The sequence below is a fragment of the Papaver somniferum genome, chromosome 7 (genome assembly GCF_003573695.1).
Source record: "Papaver somniferum cultivar HN1 chromosome 7, ASM357369v1, whole genome shotgun sequence".
Taxonomy (NCBI): Eukaryota; Viridiplantae; Streptophyta; class Magnoliopsida; order Ranunculales; family Papaveraceae; genus Papaver; species Papaver somniferum.
The window spans coordinates 230,471,242-230,487,245 of NC_039364.1; the positions used below are offsets into that span (position 1 = coordinate 230,471,242).

Genomic DNA, 16,004 nt, shown 5'->3' on the forward strand with positions numbered 1-16,004 from the left:
AAATCGAGGAGTTTCCTCAAAACGAAGGATATTTGTTCAAATGAAAGGATTTTCATGAGATCAAGGAAAATAATAGAAAATATGACAAAAATATAAAATTGGCGTGGGATTGACCACGGCACGGCCGGTCAGTCGGTGGGCCCATTCTCCCAGCGCCTTGGTCAATATTTTAATTATTTATTATTTTCCTTCCTATTTTGTATAGGTTCATCGTTTCGTCGTATTCTGAAATACTCGTTCGTGCGGTGATTGTTAGTGCATCATCGTTAAGTACACTTGCACCTTTTGAGACGGGGCTTACTCAGAGGTAGCTCAGACGCCCGTGCGTTGAATATTTATCACTAACCCATGGAATTCTGCGGGGAAGAACCATAGATTGAAGTAACGAAATACCGCGAAAATATTTGAATATTTTTGGAAATTCAGTGGATGAATCCAAGAATTTAGGAATAATTAACTTATGGCTCTATACTAGCAGAGCAAGCTGTCTAGGAGCATTAATTATTTTGACATGAGCTTGCTGGAGCTTCATATCCTTTATATAGTCAGGGAAACTCGTTGTTTGTATCCTGAAGACGTTATCGCTCTATACTAGCAGAGCAAGCTGTCTATAAGCCGTCAATCTCGTGATTCTATGTAGAAATAATTCCTGAAGTGTTCAGTATTCATGAGATATGTCGTTCTCCAGCCGAGAGACTACATATCTGCATGTACTCTGAGAGAAAGTATTCTCAGTCAGAGGATTCGATGAGAGACCCATGTCTCAATACTCACATCTGATTGCTGGATCAGGAGTTCGTATAATTATGGGTTTACGATTTTAGCCTTTGTCGAAAATCCACCATCTACAAAGCTAAAGAAACATGATAGCCTCAGTTTGAAGGAGTATTCAACTAAGTGTCAATTATATTGTGCTTCATTATGGGAGTTGCATAAGAACTTTGATAGTTGGAAAAATGCATGTGGAAAAATGAATTGCAACATTGGGGACAGTGGGTGCTGTCTCGTTTCCTTGTTTGTTGCTTATAAATGAAAGTGTGGTCAGTATTGCAAGACTTGTTAGTTCTTTCCATTAGCAAGCGGTTGGTACAAGTATTTGCTCAAGTTTGGGTATACTTTCAGTTTGGATAGAGAGGACCTTGGTGTTGACTGTTGAGAATTGTCTCTCTATGTAAGGTAGTAGTGAATGAGGGTATCTGAGACGAGAGTTCTTGTCTCTTTCGTTCAAAGTAAAGCTAGTTCACGTGGAAGATTCTACATAGCATATCAAGCCAAAATATGCAATAAAAGACGCTGAAAGTGAAAGAAGCAAATATAGTTGGTGGCATAGTCGAGTTTGTTGTTGAGAGTTATGTGGTAGTGCAATGGCATTTGGCAGTGATATCATGGAGTAACGCAGCAAGAATGAAGATGTAAGACCATCAAGTATATGAGTTAAGAGTAACTCAAAGTTAGGAAGAACATGATGATGTTTTTCCATTACGTTAAAGCGTAGCAGTTTGAAGGAACAATGATGCTTGTTAGTTTCAAAGGCGCGTGAAGAGGATATCTTGTCCAAAGTGACGGTGGGATGTCCCGGGTAGTCCTAAGTCATGACTATACCAAAGTCATGCATTTCTATCAAGGTGTTGCGACAATGCAAGCAAAAAACAGTAAGGTGCTGGTTCTTTGGCATACAAATGATGCAAGTCCGAGAAGGTAAAGTTTCCAATATGATTTGGAGGCCAAATCTAGTAAAAGTTCTGATGTTGGCAAAGTACAGCAAAGACTATAGGTTGTGGCGTATACCAGAGTGGTATCGATTCATAACTTGCATACCTTAAGACATGGCATGTTTGGCGAAGGCGCAACATGATTGAAGAATTAGTCCAAGTCTTGTATAAGTCCTGTTGAGTTGCGTGGTGCAACAAAAATCGGAAAATGAAAGCAAAAGGATATAGCAATGATCACTATGATCAAGAATCATTACTTGCGCACACTTAGGCGCAAATGATTCAAGTAAAATTCAATCCTAATTCAGCGAATTGGCAAGAAGAATTTCCAAGTTGCATTTGATTATTGATATACGATTTGATGTGCAGTTGGAACGTATGCGCAACGCAACAACAAAATTCAAGTTAGTAGGATCAATGGAAAGACAGTAAAGCTAAGTGATGGTGATGCTAAAGCATGGAAGTTGGCTAAGGGCGTTTTGCAAAAGCTAGCAAAGATTGTTGAATTTCAGAAAGGGTTCTTAAAGTGCGTGCAGCGAAGATTGAGACCAGTATAGAAAGTATACTTTGTTCCGTTCAACGAGCACGGGGGAGGTCTATAACCGTCCAGGCAAGTTGTTAGAGCACTCATCGGTCGAACTCGCATGCGTTGTTATCTCAAGCATGTTTGTCAACGTTAGTGATAAAAACTATAAGTCTTGATTTCTAGTCTATTATTAGCCAAGTCTCGGACTAGGATAGAAAGTGTAGTTGAGCTCAAGAATCCATGACGATCATCATACAAAGACGAAGAACTATTCAGGGAACTTGTGGAACTTCATCGACTAAAAGGTATCTGGATACTTGAACTTATCTATCACTCAAAAGTCTATCTACTTTATCTCTTATCTTGAGACAAAAGTCGTATTGTTATATAGACTTTGATTATACACATTTGCTATTTCGAGCCGAGTTTATCTCGCTTATCTATTTCTCAAAATATGTGTTGGTAAGCTTTCGCTTTGGTCAAGTTCATCTTTACTAGTGACGAAAGTCATATTAAGTTTCAATTACTTGAAAATTGCTTTGACGAAAAATGGTTTATGAACAACAACTATATAACGTCCTCTAAGAATGTTTCAATGATTGAAGTGGGAGTTTAGAATATATAACCTTGGAAGGATATAAACATTGTGTGGTAACACATACGTGTGTAAGTCCTTATTCCTTGAACCAAAGTATGCGTACTTTGCTGCTCAGGAAAACCGGAACTAAAGTCCGCGTACCAATACGTGCACTGTCGGAAGTTCACGTCCCGAGAATTTCTGCTGGAGTTTGTGAACTGAAAAAAAACTTATTCTGGATACTTAAGTCTGCGTACCAGTTGCGTACTTAAGTTGGTTATTTTCTAAAAACGGTTATTCGTGAACTTAAACTTATATAAACTAAGGAATGCATACTTACAAACCGTGGCTATAAAGTTCATGAATTGATTCGAGTGAATCAAATCATTTTTTCTTCGATTGTGTCTTGTATACTTCTATAAGATCTAAGCAATTGAACAACTCTCTAACTAGTTCATTCGAGTCATTTGAACTAGTTGTGGTAAAGAAGAATATGGTTGATATGGAAGTGCTCATATGGCTAACCATTTGGTTAACTAATATTGAACCAACTAAGTGTACATGTTTGGGTACGATTACACAAACCTAAATAAACGTGCATTTTATTTGTGTGTAACAAGCTAAGTTCGATCTAACAGTTGAAAGATATTAACTTGAATCTAATCAGGTTTTCATCTAACGAAGAATATTAAATGCTTTGTTACTAAGCTAACATTGATTGCAAATCCTGATTTGAAAGACTGTATAAAGGAGAACTCTAGCAACTGTGAAACCTAATCCCCACACCTTCTGTGTGATACTAGTTGTATTAGCTAGAGTCGATTCTCCTTTAACCTTAGGTTTCTTCTCGAGACCCTGTAGGTTAACGACTTGAAGACTTCATTGGGATTGTGAAGCCAGGCCCAACTATTTTCTCTGTAGTTACGTGATCTGATCTTCCTCTTTCTATCGTATTTGAGTACAATCGTAAGATTGGCTTGATATTGATTTCTTCGATACGCAAAGAAGTCACAAACACCTTCGTCTCATCGTTTGTGATTCCACAATATCTTCTTTTTCTAGTCGATTAAGATTATTGTGAGGTGATTGATAATTCTAGTCTGTTCTTCGGGAATATAAGTCTGGGTTATCAATTGGTTCCTGTTCACCTTGATTTATCAAAAGACGGAACAAAAACTCGTAGGTATTTCTGTGGGAGACAGATTTATCTATTACCGTAGACTTTTCTGTGTGATACAGATTTGTTTATTAAAATCTTCGACTTTGGGTCGTAGCAACTCTTAGTTGTGTGTGATATCGGCTAAGGGAATCAAGTGTGTAGTATCCTGCTGGGATCAGAGACGTAAGGAGCGCAACTGTACCTTGAATCAGTGTGAGATTGATTGGGGTTCAACTACAGTCCAGACTGAAGTTAGTTTGTAGTAGGCTAGTGTCTGTAGCGGCTTAATACAGTGTGTGTTCAATCTGGACTAGGTCCCGGGGTTTTTCTGTATTTTCGGTTTCCTCGTTAACAAAACTTCTGGTGTCTGTGTTGTTTATTTTCCGCATTATATTTTGTTATATAATTAAAATATCACAGATTGTGCATTGAATCGATCAATTGGAAAATCCAACCTTTGGTTGTTGATTGAAATATATTGATCCTTGAACATTGGTCTTTGGTACCGTTCAAGTGATTTCTCTTGTATTCAATTAGACTCGCAGATTTCTATTTGCTTGAGTAAGTATTGAATCGAGAAAGTGAGATATAACTCTTTGATATACTTTTATTAAGATTGAGTCTGACTGACTCGTTGATTCTCTTAAAAGTATATTGGAGTTAGTTCATACATATTGCTAAGCGAAATATTGGGTGTGGTTGTTAGACCCCCGCTTTTTCAATTGGTATAAGAGCAGGCAAACACATTTAAAAACCTTACAAGTCTGTGTTTGTAGCAATCTGAGTCTGTGGACAGAATCTCATTTCTGGCATATACGCATACCAAGATGCCTTCGAAAGCTTTTAACTATGTCAAATGTCTTGGGATCACTTCAAAGGATTATTCCTTAGCTGATTCTTCCGAATCCCAAGGTAGAAATGCAGTTCTATCAAATGTGGATATATGTCCCTCTAATAAGACATTTGACACCATCGCAAAAGTTGAAATGGAGCTCACCAAAATCTCAAAAAATTCTACTAAAGATATTGATTTTCAGAATCATGCTCAGCTTATTGATGAATTTGAAAAGTTTCTTGGTCGAGAACGGGAACTCTATAATATAATTGAGTCCTTCTCTAACAATATCGAAAAACTTATTCAAGAAACTACTCTACAGCGAGAAAAGATTAGTGTTCTTGAGGATATTGTCAAGGAAGATTCAATTAGAGAAAAACGTTTGATCGAGGCGCATTCATCAGATCTAAACAGGATTCGTGTCGAAAAAGAGAAACTAGGAGCATACCTTATTCTATCCCAAGAACAGTACAAATCCTTGGAAAAGGAAAAATCTGTTTTGAGGAAAAAATCTTATATACCGACTAATTCTCTATCTGAATTACAGCACATGAAGAGATGTTTTCCAAAAGAAGTTTTTGTCAAGAAAGGATTACATGACTTGCAAACTTCTAATACGGCTAGGAATTTAAAACAGGTTCCAGTTAATGTCTCTCCTCCACGAACCTGTTCATTCTGTGGGAAGAAGAATCACTATGATATTCATTGTCTTGCTAGGAAAAAACAAATTTCTAATCTTCATAATTTGCTTCTTTCTACTATCGATGGAGTAAATTGTCTGACGACTTCTACAGTGAGTCTCGTGCCCACAGAATACCAGAAATCTTATAAAAATGATCTCTCTTCTAGAAATCGTCATAGGTTACAAGTTCATCTCAATGGTATAAATTCATGTGCCGCTGATGAACACATTCCCTGTGTTTATAAGAATAAGTCTGGTAAATCTAAGTCTAGGAAATGGTTCTCTTTGTACCCTGACCCTCTTGAACCAATCTCAAGAGGTCCTAGATTTTGTCCTCAGAGAAATCCTTCTGACGGAGATGTTAAACAAGTTGGTTCCTACTCATCTGGGGTGAAAGTCAACCGAAGAAGGGCAAAAACACAAAAGTTAAACTTTCAGATGATCTATACAACTCCTTCCTCAATGATCGTAGTGGGATTACTTCTCACTCTACCACCTGATTCCAGGTATCCTTATCCTTGTTTCTAACTTGAGAGGTGCAAGGATGATGATTGAGAAAGACTCAACTGTGTTGTATAATACTTTTTGTGTTTGTGTTCTTTTTGTTGTCGGTCCATAAACGTCGTGTCTTCCTCTTACGAGTTCATAGGGTTTACATAACAAGAGTTCTTTCTCATGTTGATAAACACATATATATTCTCTATATTGTGTTATTCCATCCCTAACAAAAAATTCATATGGAGAATTCTGCAAAATCTCAAGAGATTGTGCACTTTGATATGGAGAAAGACACTCAATGACGTGAGTCGATTCAAGAGCTGGTTCTAAAGAAGATGCTTGAAAGAAAGGATCACAACTCTTGGATTGATGATTCTTTCAAGGATTTAACTCGTTTTCCAGAACGATACAAAGGTCGAGTTTGCAAATCTTCAAATGCAAATAAACCAACTCTTAGATGGTCGTGCCAGAATCCTTACTAATCAGAATATTCTGATACGGAATCAAAAGAAGCTCATCATGGGTTGTGTCAAGGATAGACATATTGCTCGGGTTGTTGATCGTAAAGTCAGTGTTCTAACTCACGAACATGAAGTGTCTACGGTCAAGAGAGTAAAGGAAATCAGTGATACCTTATTTGACGGGTTCATTGAAAGGTATGAGATTCTCAGTGAACTTTGATTTTATTTTTCTAGTAAATATTCTGATGAGAATTTTATTTCTTGTGTTTTAGGAAGGATAACTAGTTTTTGGAATAGCCATTATTGTGATTACACATAGATATGTCCAACGTTTTCATGTTTATTTTTTAGGTTTATCTGGTCAAATTCTAAAATTGTTTGAAATATGATTTTTTCAGTATTAATATTTATGGTTTTATATATTGCAATTTTTATGGGATATGTGTGTTTGCGTCCGTGAACTATGATTGTCCCATACCTTGTCAAAAGTTAAGTCGTTCGTATGTCGATATGCATGTATTGATAAAAGAATGAATGAAATTTTGACATTACAAAAGTTAAGCCTATTGTGTGTCATTATGCAAATATTGATGGAAGATAGGATGAACTTCTGTTTACGAGGATTATGTCTGTTATATGTCATTGTGCAAATAGTGATGAAAAATAGAATGAATCCTTGTCTATTCCGCAGTATTGATCTTCCCTGATCCATATTTTTTATGTATATACTGTGCGGCTCCGTAAGTTCTCTTATGTTGAGCATTTCCGATTAAATTAATCATTGGTTTTCTTGTGGTTAATTTAATTGAGTATTTTTGGATTCAAATTCATATTCGTATGTGATTTGTTATGTCCAAAGATATCCTTCTTTTCTTGTGAAAATAAGGTCTCTCTTGTTGTTCTTTCGGGAATGACATTTTATGGGGGAGAGTTCTTAATTGAACTTGTGCTTAATTGCCAAATCTTTGTGGGGAGTGCGGTTGTGGAATATTATAGGGGTTATCTTGTATCTTTATAAACTCCTTGATGAATGCATTTAGCTTCATCTATATGATGGCATCTAAAAAGTTGATATGTGCTTTCTTTTGGTCATGTAATGTCTTTATGGAAATTTCATTAGGATCCCACTAGTTTTCGTACCTTTGCCAATTTTATTGACAAAAAGGGGGAGAATTAATGTGTAGTTCACACTACAAATACATATGGTTTTCGGAACATTATGTAAGGGGGAATGGTTTCCATGTGAGATGGATTATTGACTAAGGGGAGTGATACATATCACCATAGTATTGTTGTAGAAGTTGTGATACAATTGAACTTTGATGTTGTGTAATAATACTATGACACTGTGTAACAATGATTGAGAATTCTTGTTTTCTCATTGTAATAGCTACGGATTTTCAACAACAATGATGTTAAACTTACAACCTTTGGAATCATTGGAGTACTTGGAAGTGACGAAGATTTCGAGTAATGTTGAAGAACCAAGGAGATCAGACATGTGGAAAACAAGCTACAAAAGTTTATTTATTTATTTTGTATTCCATATGTATTGATATTTTTGTCACTAAAATTGACAAAGGGGGAGATTGTTAGAGCATTGCTCGGTCGAACTCACATGTGTTGCTACCTCAAGCATGTTTGTCAACGTTAGTGATCAAAACTGTAAGTTTTGATTTCTAATTTACTATTAGCTAAGTCTCGGACTAGGATAGAAAGTGTAGTTGAGCTCAAGACTCCATGGCGATCATCATACAAAGACGAAGAACTACACAGGGAACTTGTGGAACTTCATCGACTAAAAGGTATGTGGAGACTTGAACTTATCTATCACTCAAAAGTCTATTTACTCTATCTCCTATCTTGAGACAAAAATTGTATTGCTATATAAACTTTGATTATACACATTTGCTATTTCGAGCCGAGTTTATCTCGCTTATCTATTTCTCGAAATATGTGTTGGTAAGCTTTCGCTTTGGCCAATTTCATCTTTACTAGTGATGAAAGTCATATTAAGTTTCAATTACTTGAAAATTTCTTTGACGAAAAATGGTTTGTGAACAACAACTATATAACGTCCTCTAAGAATGTTTCAATGGTGGAAATGAGATTTTAGAATATATAACCTTGGAAGGATATAAACATTGTGTGGTAACACATACGTGTGTAAGTCCTTATTCCTTGAACCAAAGTATGCGAACTTTGCTGCTCAGGAAAACCGGAACTAAAGTCCGCCTACCAGTACGCGCACTGTCGGAAGTTCACGGCCCGAGAATTTCTGCTGGAGTTTGTGAACTAAAAACAAACTTATTCCAAGTACTTAAGTCCACGTAGCAGTATGCGTACTTAAGTTGGTTATTTTCTAAAAACGGTTATTCGTGAACTTAAACTTATATAAACTAAGGAATGCATACTTGCAAACCGTGGCTATAAAGATCATGAATTGATTCGAGTGAATCAAATCGTTTTTGCTTCGACTGTGTCTTGTATACTTCTATAAGACCTAAGCAATTGACAACTCTCTAACTAGTTCATTTGAGTCATTTGAACTAGTTGTGGTAAAGAAGAATATGGTTGATATGGAAGTGCTCATATGGATAACCATTGGTTAACTACTGTTGAACCAACTAAGTGTACATGTTTGGGTACGGTTAAACAAACCTAAATAAACGTGCATTTCATTTGTGTTTAACAAGCTAAGTTCGATCTAACGGTTGAAAGATATTAGATTGAATCTAATCAGGTTTTCATCTAACGGTGAATGAATGCTTTGTTACTAAGCTAACATTGATTGCAAACCCTGATTTGAAAGACTATATAAAGGAGAACTCTAGCAACTGGGAAACCTAATCCCCACACCTTCTATGCGATACTAGTTGTATTAGTTATAGTCGATTCTCCTTTATTCTTAGGTATCTTCTTGAGACCCTGTAGGTTAACGACTTGAAGACTTCATTGGGATTGTGAAGCCAGACCCAACTATTTTCTTTGTAGTTGCGTGATCTGATCTTGCTGTTTCTATCGTATTTGAGTACAATCGTAAGATTGGCTTGAGATTGATTTCTCCGATATGCAAGATATAAAAGAAGTCACAAACACCTTCGTCTCATCGTTTGTGATTCCACAATATCTTCTTTCGCTAGTAGATTAAGATTATTGTGAGGTGATTGATAATTATAGGTTGTTCTTCGGGAATATAAGTCCGGTTTATCAATTGGTTCCTGTTCACCTTGATTTATCAAAAGACGGAACAAAAACTCGTATGTATTTCACTGGGAGACAGATTTATCTATTACCGTAGACTTTTCTGTGTGATACAGGTTTGTTTATTAAAGTCTTCGACTTTGGGTCATAGCAACTCTTAGTTGTGGGTGAGATCCGCTAAGGGAATTAAGTGTGTAGTATCCTGCTGGGATCAGAGACGTAAGGAGCGCAACTGTACCTTGAATCAGTGTGAGATTGATTGGGGTTCAACTACAGTCCAGGCCGAAGTTAGTTTGTAGTAAGCTAGTGTCTGTAGCGGCTTAATACAGTGTGTGTTCAATCTGGACTAGGTCCCGGGGTTTTTCTGCATTTGCGGTTTCCTCGTTAACAAAACTTCTGGTGTCTGTGTTATTTCTTTTCCGCATTATATTTTGTTATATAATTGAAATATCACAGGTTCTGCGTTGAATCGATCAATTGGGAAATCCAACCTTTGGTTGTTGATTGAAATTGATTGATCCTTGAACATTGGTCTTTGGTAACGTTCAAGTTATTTCTCTTGTATTCAATTAGACTCGCAGATTTCTATTTGCTTGAGTAAGTATTGAATCGAGAAAGTGAGATATAACTCTTTGATATACTTTTATTAAGATTGAGTCTGACTGACTAGTTGATTCTCTTAAAAGTATATTGGAGTTAGTTCATAAAGATTGCTAAGCGAAATATTGGGTGTGGTTGTTAGACCCCCACTTTTTCACAAGTGATGCACAATGATGGCGTGTTACAGCATTGTCGGCCAAGTCAGTGATGCGCAAAGGTTGCGCGTTACTGCATAGATTGTCAAGTGCTAAGATAACAAGACCCTACAAGGCCAGTGATGCGCAAAGGTGGCGCTACACTGTAAAGAAAATTGGCTATATAATGAAGCTTATTAGCCGACACAATGAAGCTTCATTGAGGGAAATACAAGGCAAAGCCAAAGTGACAAGATGCAACATGCGATGTTGGCGTTAAGGATTATCCATGGAGTTGAGTTGTTCCAAACTCAAGGATGATGCAAGAGGGTAGAATATGTCAAGATTTGGTATATGCATTAGTTCAAGGCTGGCCAAAGCTTGAATAGTGCAAGCAAGCTAGTAACGCATGAGTAGCATTGCTATTGTCGAGCAAATTGGCTAAGTGAGGCATATGATGCATGAATAACCAAAATGAGCTTAATGAGTTGGCCTTGATGATTGAAGCACAATGATTGTCCGTGCATTGGTTTAGAGCAAGGAGGATGCAGGGCCAAGATGGCCATGCATTGGATCAAGGCCAAGTTCGGAAATGCACAACAGTGGTGCAATATGGCTCAGGTGGCGGTTATAAGTTGGTTGTTGGCTTTACAAGCGTGTCAAAGGTGTGATACAAGTTGGAAGGGTTATTAAATGAGTTTATAACCTTATTAGAGTGTCCACAACCGTTTGGGACAAGTGCAACATCAATTGGCTGGAAAACACAAAAGTTAGCAGTTGAAAAGCAATGATGGCGGTTATGGAACTACCTTATGGGACACATGGTTGTTCCATGCGTGTGCAAGTGTTGTGCACGGTCTTTGGCTATGTAACTACTGTATATATAGTGTGAGAGACATTGTAAATCAGTAGGAGAGAGTTTGTAGAGTTAGTCTCATGTTTTGTGAGAATAAGGCATCACCAAGAGGGTGATGGCCTGTTTTGGTCCATGTGATGGACTTGTGCATGTAATCTTCCTTAATGTAATAAAATGAGTTTATTGTGTTATATCTTTGTGTTTATGATGATGATGATGTTGTGAAGTTGTCAACTGGATTGATGCATGGCATAAAGAGTTAGAAAGAAAGAAGATGAAGACTTCCGTGGCATAAAGCCTTAAGAGTGAAGGCAGATGCATACTTTGATGCAAGTATGCAAGGCTGGGTACTTGTGAGTGAAGTTGATTCACTGAACCACTGAGTATTGCCGGTCATGTCCCATGAAAATTTTAGGCGATTAAATGGGCATGTGACACTAGTATTGGCACAGAACAAAGGGACAATGCGCCAAAGCGCCTACTGTTTAGCTATCTTTGAAGCTGTTACTTGGTGCTAAGTAATGGAGCTTCGATGGGCCAAAGCAATGATACAGAGGAGGAAGCTAGGTATCCTTATGAGCAGTAAGCTGATGAATATGAAAGTTTTTTTTTTTTTTGAGACAAAATTCTGTATGGATTCTCAAAAACCAAGTTTGTTTACAAAAAGACCTACTCGTTCTCAAAACAAGTTGTTCTCAAAAAACAAGCTAAAAATTAGATGTTCATACACTCTTTACAGTAAATGGTGTATCATCTGTTAACTACAATTAGTAGGTATTTGAGTGCTATTCTGCTTCCACACCAAACCCTTCCTGCGTCTGAAATGCCTAGAGACCTGATCAATCTAAATAAGCTACTGTAGTATCAGAACCCTTCCTGCACCTTTCCACATCACATATCCTCCATTACTCCTAAAAAATTACAGTGTCAAGCATGGTTCCCAGGGTCTGGATAATGTTCGACGACATCAAGTTATTGACATGCTCTTCCAGGTGCTTTTTAGCATCTTGCCTTCCAACATTAGCAATAGCAAGCTTCTCCGGAGACAACTCATCCTCCTCTTGAACAGCCTTGTTGTATTTGATGGCCAGGCTTCGCATTTCCTGCAAGGTACCCTCAACATGTTAAAACAAATGAGAAGTTTACAAGATAAGGTAATGAATAGCTCCGATGAAAGTCATCAGTAGTTAGTATAACATTCGAAATCATCAGAAGTACAATTGTGATATCTCACTGGAGGGATCATGGTACCAAACATTTGGCGATACACTCGAGGGACGTCGCAATCAAAAGAGATAGGGAACAAAATAAAAAATGAAGATCTGAGTATACAGATCAGGTAGAAGAAATATCATATCCAAATTCTGAACTTCCATATGACCAGGAACTAAGATGGTTTTCGAGCAGTGCCCTCTCAAGAAACAGCAAAAACGAAGGCAGCTAGACGACAATGTTAATCTCGGCAGATAGCAACACAATAGGTGGAGCACTTCAACTGAGCATGATTTTCTGACATTATAAAAATATAAAGGTCTAACATGGTCCTCCAGATTTCACGAACTAGCAGAACCAAACAGGACGTAGGTTAAGGAATCACACACCTCTACAGTCCGCTCATTAGTTTTTGAATGAGAATCAAACCGCTGCAGAGTCAACCCATCAGTCCACTTCTTCTTATGAAGATTCAGCAACATCTTCTCCTCAAGTTCATTTTTCCTGTAATTAATAGCTATTGAATAGTAATGCCTATTCAACCCATGGATCAAAGCCTGAAAGAAAAAGACATACATTAAATGACTGGGTTAGAGAGTGCGCAATATTAGGCACAACATAATATCATCACAACTATGTTTTCCAAACTCACTTGAATGGACGGCTTGTTGAGATATCCAACGTTTGATGTTGTCTGTCGTGGCTCTTGTCCCAACATCATGGTTTGAGGATTGATCAGACGGAAGGCATCGATGACTACCTTACCCTTAACACTTTGTATAGGGTCTATAACCACGGCAACAGCTCTCTGATTCAAAGCTTCAAAACTCTGCAAGAGATACATGATGTCAGAAGAAGTAGTTCGTTTAACACATTGGCACGAATCACTAAAATAAGAAAGACCACAAAAAACTCTGTATCAAGACTTTTGATGCACAAGAAAAAACTAAAAAACATGACACTGTAAGCTATAAACTGAATTAACCTTGAGAAAAGTAAACAACTGCCTTTGACCAGTTTTGACACTTCCCATAAGACCTATGACTTCACAAACTTTGGGGACTTATTAATATTAAAGGTTTGTGGCTGGATACTAGCAACTCACTATGATCAACATCAGGCTGTATAATGAAACTTGACAGTGTTCACATTAGACTCTACCATACCTGCTGTGTATTAATATCAACACCAGATAGCCAACAACCAAATCCAGGATGCGAGTGATACCATCCTACAACCATCTCTGGTCTGCAATAGCATGCAGAGGTAATAATTAGCTTAAAACATGTCACCAACAAATAAACAAAATCAACTAAAACAGATGAAGGTTGTTTTCAATTCAATGAATTTATCATCAACGGAAAGCGAACATAGCATTGCATAATCAGTATTCACATTTTAAGCAATGAGCCTTAACTGTTGGGAGTTCTTTGCAAAGTTACTTAGATAATCACATTCTCCATAGCTAACTTTTAAGTCTATATTGAACTTAAAATCGCCACAACAGATGAAGGTTGTTTTCAATTCAATGAATTTATCATCAAAGAAAAGCCAACATGCCCCATTATATAGCATTGCATAATCAGTATTCACATTTTAAGCAATGAGCCGTAACTGTTGGCAGTTCTTTGCAAAGTTAAGTTACTTAGATAATCACAATCTCCATAGCTAACTTTTATAGAACTGAGAATCGCCACAAACAAAACCATAGAGCCTTTAAAATTGATAATAATTACAAAATCAAGGGGCCACTACCTAAATGTAAAGATTTAAGATGAGACATCTATGAGTACAGGCATAAACTACCTGCCTGTAGAAGTCATTACATAGTTAGTTCTAGATTTTTCAGTCAGGCCCCCAAAAAGGCAATCAGCATAAGAAACACAACCTACTAGATTTATATACAGGCTAAGCTGATATGCATTTTCTAATATACATTCGCGGGGAAATCCAGAACTTGTTTCAGGTATAAAATGTGTACTTGATTTACTAGGCCTGAGGAATCTCATATTGTACGCCCCACGGTCCAACTTCACGAACCTCAACAATTATCATAAGACATAGCCAAGAGTCCCATCGGGACAGTTGGATGTTAGTCCCTAGTAGCAAGGTCATGACGTCAAATAGTGCCCATGAGAATTTTACCATCCTAGTATGTAACGTTCAATTCAGACGTAATGATGTGTATATGGTTTGAACATCGACTACAAAAACTAACAAACAAACATCTATGAATACAAGCATAAATCTGCAGCACTCATTCCATAGTTACTACTACATTTTTCAGCCAGTCAATCAAAGAGGCAAACAGACGAAGAAAGCATATCCGACCAGATTTATAGGATAAGTTAAGGTACTATGCTTTCATGGGGCAATCCAGGTACTTGTTTCCGGCATAGATATGCATACTTGATTTATTAGACTCCATCAACAAATAAAAACTGGATTTATCAGTCAACAGGGATCTCGTAAATATTTACCCAAGGTCCAACTTAGCAAAACTCAACAATTATCATAAAACATAGCCAAAAGTCCATCTCAACAGCCAGATGTTCGTCCCTATTAAATGCACGTGAGAATTTTACTATCCTAGTATGTAACTTTCAATTCAGCCATAATATTGTGCATCTGTTTCAACTCATCACCTAACTAAACCATTATAAACTTATAAACGTGAGCTTAACAGTATAGAGAGAGAGAGCTAACCTGCCAGTCTGCTTAAGCATATCCAGCATATTAGTCTGGAACACAGGGTCAACAGCTTCAACACTAACACCAGTACCACTCTGAGGCATTGCGAAAACATCAACCACACGAACAGTATATTCATCTACAAACTCCCCAAGCATCAATCCCATAACTTCCATCGGAACCCCAGCTCTTCCTGTAACAAAATCATATTTCATATTTCAATTAAAACCCTAATTTACAAAACAAAGAAAACCTAATTCAAAAACGAAACAAAAAAAATCAAAAAGAAGAAGAATAAGAAGAGGATACCATGTTTAAGCATCTTGAGGAGTGCAAGAGAAGATATGTAAACTTGCTCAGATGAATCCAAGAGTGGTGAATCTGGAGGTGGTTGTCCTCCCATTCCTCCTGCTAATAACCTTTGCAATCCCTCCATTACTGATTTGATTTACTCTTCTTCTCACTGTCTATGATTTCGATCAGACCTCCTACAGTAGATTGTTGAGACTAATCGGATTTTGTATCCCGCAAGTCTTGTTTTGTTTTTGGGTCTCGGTCAAGGTTCGAAAAACGGGTCACGGCCCAGGTCACAGGTACTAGGTGTGACCGTTATAACGTGTTTTGACGGGTGTGAGCACGCTTTGGGTCAAAAACGCGTTATATAGGAATAAAACGCGTTTTTTTGACGTTTTTTTAAAATAACAGGTGTGATAACGGTTAAATAAGAAAAATAAATAATTTGTGATCTGAATTTCCTATGTAACGGTAATTATAGCTGTGAAAACGGTTACAACGGGTCTAAATAACGTTGTTACTACGTTTTTTAAATTTTTGTGGTTTAATTTATTTATTTGTTT

General features: G+C 37.2%; 1 protein-coding gene across 1 annotated transcript; it reads right to left on the reverse strand.

Moving 5' to 3' along the window:
* Nucleotides 1–11,859: 11,859 nt before the first annotated feature.
* LOC113299792 (26S proteasome non-ATPase regulatory subunit 14 homolog) lies at nucleotides 11,860–15,660 on the reverse strand. The gene is made up of 6 exons (XM_026548878.1): nucleotides 15,457–15,660; nucleotides 15,163–15,340; nucleotides 13,623–13,704; nucleotides 13,109–13,285; nucleotides 12,846–13,013; nucleotides 11,860–12,347 (listed from the first exon to the last, which is right to left on the reverse strand). The coding sequence occupies exons 1-6, from the start codon at nucleotides 15,581–15,583 to the stop codon at nucleotides 12,156–12,158; spliced, it is 924 nt and encodes a 307-aa protein (XP_026404663.1). The 5' UTR covers nucleotides 15,584–15,660; the 3' UTR covers nucleotides 11,860–12,155.
* Between the last annotated feature and the right edge of the window lie 344 nt (nucleotides 15,661–16,004).